Source organism: Microtus oregoni, unplaced genomic scaffold (genome assembly GCF_018167655.1).
Source record: "Microtus oregoni isolate MIOR12 unplaced genomic scaffold, Mior012 000000F_ref0000247, whole genome shotgun sequence".
Classification (NCBI taxonomy): domain Eukaryota; kingdom Metazoa; phylum Chordata; class Mammalia; order Rodentia; family Cricetidae; genus Microtus; species Microtus oregoni.
In genome coordinates, this window is record NW_024543059.1 from 94,890,171 (window position 1) to 94,899,318 (window position 9,148).

At 47.6% G+C, this 9,148-nt stretch overlaps 1 protein-coding gene across 1 annotated transcript; it reads right to left on the reverse strand.

Moving 5' to 3' along the window:
• Nucleotides 1-1,710: 1,710 nt before the first annotated feature.
• On the reverse strand, nt 1,711-4,676 carry LOC121434027 (adenosine receptor A3). The gene is made up of 2 exons (XM_041632817.1): nt 4,324-4,676; nt 1,711-2,320 (listed from the first exon to the last, which is right to left on the reverse strand). The coding sequence occupies exons 1-2, from the start codon at nt 4,674-4,676 to the stop codon at nt 1,711-1,713; spliced, it is 963 nt and encodes a 320-aa protein (XP_041488751.1).
• Nucleotides 4,677-9,148: the final 4,472 nt, after the last annotated feature.

The following is a 9,148-nucleotide window of genomic DNA, read 5'->3' on the forward strand; positions in this document are numbered from 1 at the left end:
CTATGCTCATAATCATAGCCCTTGGGAAGCCGAGGTAGGCTGATACCTGGGCCTTGCTGACCTACACTAATTGTAGAGCCTCGAGTAAGGGCATTTATTTCAAAAAGTAAAGAGGATAGCACTTGAGGGAAAAGGATATCTGAGTTTGTCCTCTGGTCTCCATATGCAAAATTTTATGTACACCCATCCCCTGCCCCAAGACACGCACCTTCACACCCAGTAACATGCACACACACAAAAGTGATGGGAGCTTTCAGTTGTCTCTTTTTGCCTTATAATCAGTGTTAGAATTATAACAGGCACCTAAACATTGTTTTTGCTAATAAGGGAGGACTCTTCATTTGGGATTATAAATAACTAGGAGCCTGGCACTCTGCCTTCATTTTTGGGAAGCAAGATTTGGGCAATCTGCTTACCTTTGTGTATGGATTGGTTTCTTTGTTTTGCTTATTTTATTTTTTGGCTTTTCAAAACAGGGTTTCTCTGTAGCTTTGAAGCCTGTCCTGGAACTAGCTCTTGTAGACCAGGCTGGCCTTGAACTCATAAAGATCCACCTGCCTCTGCCTCCCGAGTGCTGGGATTAAAGGCGTGTGTCACCACTGCCCGGTGTGTATGGACTGTAAATTACTCAAGGAGTGTGTGGCAGTTTGGATTAGGAATGTTTCCCCATAGGCTCAGGCATTTAAACACTTGGTCTTCTCTCTCTCAGGGGCACTGTTTTGAGAGGGTATGGAAAGATGCAGCCTTGCTGAGAGGAGCATGGTGCTGACAGCAGACTTGAGAGTCTAAAGCCTTCTGCCACTTCCAGTTCACTCTGTTTCCCACTTATGGATGAGCTACATCGCCATGCCTGCCCCTTGATGCTATGCCACCTCCCCACCATCATAGCCTCTTAGCCCTCTGGAACCAGAAGCCCAAATTAGCTCTTCCCTCTCTGCTGTCTTGGTCATGACACTTTGTGATAGCAACAGAGAAGTAACCAAAACAGAGCCGCTGTGTAAAATCTAGATACCCAACTTTCACTCCCCCTTCCAGGCTGAAATCACAAAGCCATGGGTTAACATCTTAGTCCCAGCTTCCTTAAATGTCCTGCAGACTTAAACATCTCCAGTGGTCCTAAACCCCCCAGTTGCCTTGGAGTCTAAGAACATCAGAGTCTCGCAAGGCAGATGACCTTCCAGAGAGGACAATCACCTATGGTGAGGCTGCATCTTGGAACAGTGTTCCAGGAAGCGAGCAGGACAAATGCCGAGAGCAGTCACCTGTGTCTCCAAACCCCAAAGGATCCCTGCCAAGAGCTGCACAACAGTTGGCCATCATCTTTTATTTGCCTAAATACACCCACACAGGTCAGCTTAGCCGGTTAAGCCCTCTTTAAACTCAGCCCACTCCCTCTGTTCTCAGTGTCTTAGGAATCTTTCCAAGCAGATTCTGTACATCCAGCTCAGCTAGAATTTTTCCTCAGTAAGTTGAGACACCCTCGAGATTCCATTACTTCTTGTGTCTGGGAAGGAAGAACACAGCACGTGATGCATGGTCTTCATGTCAGGCTCCCGCAGAACTGAGCAAGAAAATAACTGAGGCAGAGACCGGGAGGAGTGGAACTGCGTGGCCACCAGTCAGCTGATCCCACGGCAGTGGAAGGAAACAGGAAGGTCTGATAAGGCCTATGGGGCTCGCTGGTGCTGTCCGTGAAGGCTGTGAGATGGCTTATGTGTCAGTAGTCTGTTCAGAGTTGGAATCCAAGGAAACTGAGCTCTGACAGACCCTAAAAGCTTTGATAATCACAAGGTAGGTTTCCTTGAACTTTTTTATTTTACAAGCGTAGACAATAGGGTTCATCATTGAGTTCGCGTGGGACAACAAGATCCCCAGGCACCTTGCGACCTCTGGTATATTAACTTTAAAGTAGGAAACAAAGTTGATGATGGACAACGGCAGCCAGCACAAAGCAAACAAGAAGAGAACCAGGAACAGGGATTTGGCTGTCTTGAACTCCCGCCCGTAGAATGCACGTGTCTCTCGAAAGCCAGATAAGTTCTGGCTGAGTTTCTTACGGAGGATGTAGAAGATGTCCAGATAGATGACGCACATGACAAGGAGAGGGATGAGGATCCAGGTGATGAAGCTGAAGAAGACCATGTAGTCCAAAGACACGACCGAACGGAAATGGCACGAAAGGGTGGTGATATTTGGGGCGAGCCCTGAGATCACTTTTTTATTCCAGCCAAACATGGGGGTCAGTCCCACCAGGAAAGATACTACCCAGCAAAGGCCCAGGGAGAGCCATATTCTTCTTTGAGTGGTGACCGCCCTGTATCTGTTTGAATGGAAAAAAAAGTTGGTGAGTTCACAGAAACAGGAAATGTCTAGCTGGGAAAAGGGAGGAAGAGTAATAAGCTTCCCAATTCCCTCATCTTCTGCTGAGAGATGAAACACCCACAGTGTTAGGTGCCATTAAAAAAAAAAAAACTAGAGTGATCGGCAATATGTTTCTAAGAATCAGGTGCCTACATGCCTCCTCCACTCAGTTGTGGCTCCAAGAATTCTTTTTTTTTCATATTTATTTTGTGTATATGAATGTTTTGCTTGCATGTATAACTGTGTACCATGTGTATGCCTGGTGGTCAGGGTAGTCAGAAGAAGGCACTGGATCTCCTGGAACTGGAGTTACGGACAGTGCTGGGTGCTGGGAATGGAAGCCAAGTCCTCTGTAAGAACAGCAAGTCTTTTTCTCTATTGAGCCAGCTGTCCTGCAATGTCAGCACTACCTACATTTTTGGACCCCGGAGCTGATGAGAATCTCCCCAAAGCTTGCTGGTGTGCTGTACTCTGCACTGCTTCGACTGGCTGCTGAATTGGAGCTCACAAGTTACACTGCCCTTCCACGCTTCTCTCTACCTGTACCCGCCCCATCTTTCACAGGGGCATCAATGCTGCTCTTTGAGTTAATCAGTGTTTTCTTAAGGTTATGCTCAAGTGCTTATAGTTTCATCCTGGGGAGGCAAAATTTCTCCTTAAATCATCCTTCCTAAATGGCCTCAGACTACAAAAGAAAGAAACTAAGACTTACCTCAACTAAACCGCAAAGCAAACTAGAGATATTTTATGACAATCTCTATTTTACTGGTGACAGTGGCGTAGCTACCATTTATTGAACACAGACTCTGTAGCAGGATTTTCCTGAGAACTTCGCATTTATTAACTTTAGTGGCTTCACCTTATAAAGATGAAATTATCATCTTCATTTTAGATTTTAAAAATGTAAAACAGCGTTAGGTAACATATAGCAGCCAGAGGTGGTAGAACTGAAAGGAAGAAAGCCTGGTTCAGATGCACAGCTACTCAGAGACGTGGAGACTGAAGCAGAGAAAGCTAAATAACCTGCGCAATGCCAGACCACAAGACCAGGGAGAAGACCTCAGACTCGTTTTCATCTCCGGCTTGTTTGTAGTTTCCTCATGCTCTTTCCCCAAGAGGAGCCGGAAGAAACCAGGAAATGTGATTTCTCGTTGGCTGCCTGCTCTCTCTGCATGGTCATAGGAAGCTGCTGCCATTTTGCACAGCATTTTTACACATATTCAAAAAATATTTTTGTCTCAGAAGTGCTTTACACGTCATTAAAAAAAAGATGAAAAGGAAAATATACATTTTTTTTTTTTACATTCCTTGAGGCAGAGTTTCACTGTGTAGCCCTGACTGTCTTGTAACTCACTCTATAGACCAGGCTGGCCTCAAAGTTACAGAGATCCACCTGTCTCTGCCTTCTGAGTGCTGGGATTAAAGGTGTGAGTCACCACCACAGGCAATGGATATACATTTTTAGGACCTACCTTTTTTTTTTCAATAACTGGACAGAGACAGAAGCAACGTTAAAATCTAACCTATATCTGCAAAACCACCCAGTCAGCTGCCTATCTCTTCTTACGCCCATCTTTCTACTTCTCCTAAAACAAGATAATCTATTAAGGCTCTATTATCTTGAAAACTTGAGATCAGATTTTTAAAAACCAAAGATACATCAGGCTTTCATCATCTTTGGCTATCTTGGATGGTAGTAGACAGCCATGCTCAACGGAGAAGGGGCTCAGAGTGTCCCTGTTTCCTATTCCTGAATCCCTGCTCTTCATGCCTAACCTCTTCACAAACCATATGGTGCAAAGACATTTGCTGCCCTTTGTAAACATCAAGGGCCAGTTTGGGTTCATTTCTACTGAACAGGTCTAGAAGACAAACTTGATAGCTCTACTTTCCTGCCCCCCCCCCCTCTCTCTCTCACACACACACACACACTGCTGCCTCACCCTTCTACAAGCAGGTTACCTGACTGTCAGCTTGACCCGCAGGTAACGGTCTACAGCGATGGCCAGCAAGGACATAATGGAGGCGTGGGTGAAGAACAGAATCACGCAGGCCATGAAAAGGCAGGTATAGAAGTGCATCCTCACTTCTAAGCTGACAGCAATAGCCAAAGGCATGACCAGTATCCCAACGGCAATGTCAGCCAGTGCTAGGGAGACTATGAAATAGAAGGTGGTGGTCCTCAGACTGGGGTTCAGCTTGACCACCCAGATGACCAGCATGTTGCCCACGACAGCGCAGAGCCCGATGATAACCTCCATGGAGATGTAGGTGATTTTCAACCACAACGTTGCTGTGGTGTTGACCGGTGTCATGCTGTCTCGGAGACGCTGTGGGCTTGTTAGCAGGGCACGTATGGGCCAGAGGACCTAGCTCTTGCCGGACATCTGCCCGCACGTCCACACGCAGCAGCCGCTGAGAACTCACAGTTCGCTCAGTCCGTCCAGGGTGATGCTCTCTTGGACCATCAGCTTCAGCCGCGCATCCCTGGTCTCCCAGGAACCTGGAGGACACGGTTCTGCGCAGCTAAATCTGAAAGTGCTACCCTTCTTACTTCCCCAGACACTGTCAAGGCTTCTTCTGCCTTCCTCCCCTTACTGCCCCGCCCCCAGAGGGCTTTTCAAGCTCCATCAAGATAAGCGCCCCTCTTTAAAGAAGTGAGATAGGCCATGAGGAAGTAGAGGGCCAGGAACCCTCAGGGGGAAAAATGATGGGAGAAGCAGAGAAGGCTGGCACTAGTTGCATGCAGACAGTTCAAAGAGAAGATGCCAGCTGGGGTCTGGTAGTGAAAGCTGATACTCTTAGCTACATGGAAGTCTAAGGCAGGGAGATCATAGGTTCAATGCCTGTCTCAGTTACAGAGTGGGTTTAAGGCTAGCCTAAGTAACTCAACAGACATTTCTCAAAAAAAAAAAAAAAATCTCAAGTGTGGCCATGGGGAGCTAGAGATATATCTTAGTAGTAGAATGATTGTTTGGCATGCATCAGAGCCTGTGTACCACCCCATCACAACAGACATACATCACACACACACACACACACACACACACACACACACACAGGGTGCAGAGTGGAATCAGGGACCACATGAGTGTAGGGATAGGATTAGGTAGAAGAAGAGATGGAAACACCAAATAAGTAATATTTCCACACTCTGCCTACTTAGCACAAAGTGACAAAGGACTTTTCTTGTGACAAAGAAAGTCATGGCGGTGCATGCCTTTAATTCCAGCACTGGGGAGTCAGAGGCAAGTGGACACCATGAGTTTGAGGCCATCCAGGTCTACCTAAAGCTCAGGTCAGTCAAGGACAGAATCAAATGTAGATACACACACACCTTTGTGTTTGTGTATATGTGTCTGTGTGTATGCACAGATGTGTGCAGGTGCCCAGAAGAGGGTGTTAATTTCCCCTCTGTAATAGCAGCAGGCACATTTAAACCACTGAGTCATTTCTCCAGCCCCAATGTTTAATTGGGTTGGTTTTTGTTGTTGTTTGGCTTGGTTTGGTTTTTGCTTTGGCTTTTGCTTTGGCTTTTGTTGTCATTGTTTTGAAGGTTTCATTAGCCTCCCTTGTGGCCCTTCATCTTACTTCTGTTCTGTTTTCTTTGTCTCTCCTTCATTGGAGAAGTTACTGAGAGCAATTTCTACCAAGTGACAAGAAAAATATCTTTCTTACCAAAAGCAAGATGAATCTTGCTTGGTTAGTGTTGTGCTTTCCTGTCGCTTTAAGGGACAAGCCACGCCCACTCCCATTACCTCTGACCTGCCCGCGGCCATCTTGGGCCCTTCCTTTTGCCCGTGCTTTTTATTATAAGGAAGACCTGGGAATGTTATGGTTTTGGTCCCTTTAAGAGACAAGCCACACCCATTCCCCTTCCCATCTGCTGAGGCAGGCTGATTTTCAGCTTCTCGCCTGAGCTTGCTCTCTTTTTTCCATCTTCCTCTGGGAGAGGCAGCTTCGCTTCTGTCTCCCTCCCCACTTCTCTGCTTCCCCCCTTCTCTGTCTCTTTCTCCTCTTCTCTCTCTCTCTTTCTCTCTCTGTGCCCCCCTTCACCCTTCCTCCTCCATAACCCCCTGAATAAACATTCAACCTCACCCTGCATGTCGTGTCTATCCATGTTTCTGTCTTCTGCCCGCCCGCCATGTGTCTCCCTGCCTGGGAACAGCCATTGCTCTGGGACCGGCAGCCATTTCTGCCTGGGACTAGCTGCTCCCAGAGCCCGCTGCCTGCCACCACATGGCCCGCCACCACTGCTCTGAGACCAGCAGCTGTCTCTGTCTGGGACTGGCTGCTCCCAGAGCCTGCTGCCTGCCACCACATGGCCCACCACCACCATTTGGGACCTACAGCATTTCTGCTGCCTACTGCCGCGGGGATCTTGCAGCATTTTTAAAAAAGAACAACAGTTAGTTTCTCTTAAACTTCTCCATCCTTTGCCGCTCAGTACCACAAAGTAACCTTTTGTGAGAAACATACCTTCCTGGGCATGGATGGTTCATACCACCTGGATGTTGTGGCCATGGTACACCAAAGAGCATCTTTCTGGAGAAGTTTGGCATCTCCCGGCATGGCTGGCAGCCCGGCGTTAGGAGTGAGCATGGACGGAGGTGGTAGAGATGAGACTTCCATCTCTATGTAAGGCATGCTGGTCATGCAATGGGCAGCTGCTACATAAACACCAGCAGAAACAAGATGGCAGTCCACATTCTGTGACTACAAAAGCTGAGTGAACAGGCTAGAGGCGTGGCTCAACTATTACAAATACCAGATACCCTTCCAGAAGACCCAGGTTCAATTCCCAGCACCCAGATGTCAGCTCATAACCACATGTAACTGCAATTTCAAGGGGTCAGGCTCTCTTCATACACGCCATGCACAGACATACATGAAGGCAGAACACCCATACACACGCAATAAGTTTTTAAGTTGAAAGGAAGTGAAGAAGATAACAGGCACCATGAACGTAGTTCTAGCCCACTGGAAGCAGAAGGACATATTAAAGACATAGTTAAAGGATGTAGTTAAAGACAGGTGGATCGAAAAACCTGGCCATCTGTGATTTCAGATCCTCCTCCCCGCCCTGCTTTATTCTCTTGTGGAGACTGAGTTCTTTTGAAACCAATTCATTCCCATTGGGTTCGGGAAGTGAAGGGGACGGCCTAGGTCTAAGACCACACAAGCGATGAGAGACCAACCCACTGAGTGAAGAGGGACAGGGGACACACCTACAGCCACCAACAAAACCACCTCATCCCACCTAGAAACATGACTCCCAGAGAGCTTTGCAATGTCTTGGTTTTTCCTTGAAGGACAAAAGCCCTTTCTGTTTTCCAAATAAACAGAGCACCATGCTTGGCCTATGACTGGGCTGTCTGCTCGCTGGAGAGTGAAATCCAAAGGCAGCAATCTGGAACAGGAGACAGAGAGACGAGGGTAGGCAGCCACCTCTCAACCTTCGTCCCTCACTGGTACCCATGGGTGCATCTCCTCCCATTCCCTACCATCAAGTCCTGTCTCCTTGAAAGTGCTGTCGTTACAAGTCCCAGGGTTCTGAGGTCTCAGCCTCTGCAGGCTCCTGCCATCTGCATCTCTCCCAGAAGCCAGAGCCCCACGACACCTAAAAATTCATGGCTTGCTCATTCCCTTTCACTTCCTCCTGTGCACACACTCTTGGTCTAGATGGAGGGCCTCTTTCTTGGCCCATCTAGGACAACAAAAGGTTTCTCTTCAAGACAGTTCTCCAGCAAGACCTTAAAGGAAACTTCCTACACCACCTCTCTGTCATGTGGGTCCCACCATGCCGCCTTCACAGTTGCCCCGTCCCTATCCCATAAGCCTGTAGTTCACTGAGACCAGACCAGAACCTCTTTGGTTTCTGTACCACAATGCCTGGCAGAGGGCAGCACACTATTGCTAGATGAGTGACCAGAGATCTTTCTTAGCAAGTCAGGTGGCAGAAACCTGCCTCTGGGCTCACAATGACAGAAACCCTCAGCTAGGACCTGTTAGGTACTCTCCAGGACGCCAGCTACTGGGGGGGTGGGGGTGGTAAACAGGTGATTATTTGTGGTCTTCTGGTGGGTGTTAATGATGAGCAAACAGAGACTCAGAAAGGTTAAATACCTTGGCCCAGATAGCACAGTGAGGAAGCGACAAGCTGACATTTGAGCCCATATGGCTGGCTGGCTTCAGAGCCTGTGCTCTGAATGGTAGCCTTCAGAAAGTGGATAAGCAAATGAGCAACCACAATGTGAAGGCGTCACAAGTGCCTGGAGCCTCTCGTTTTGATGGCACGTTGTGATCAATATTAGCAAGAAATTAATATTACAAAATGTAGGTGTCTTAGCCACCAAGATCATGAGAGTAAAGCTCACATATAAAGTAGATGCAGGGTCTTCTCTGTGTCAGGAAGAGATGGCAGGACCAGAGAGAGGGTCACATAAGCAGGCCACTGGTGAGCCTCTGAGTCACACAGATAGCCATTTCTAGCGCCAGAACACCAAAAGATAAGTTTTTAAAGTGAATTGAAGAGTAAGTGAACCGCAACTCATATTTCCCTGCCTTTCTGTCCCATAAAAAGAGGCCATCACGATTTTCGGTTCTACTAGAAGAGCCTTGTCTCTTCAAGGGGAAGGACGATGGGCTGTGGAGAATCATCAGCCTAACAAAGTGAAGAGTATCCAGGGAAAGGCCTCCCCCGGAGCTCTGGCCTGGAGCAACAGAACACCACAGGCTGTGTAACATCTGAAGAAGGCTGACCAGAGAGAGAAACTCATTGGCTCTT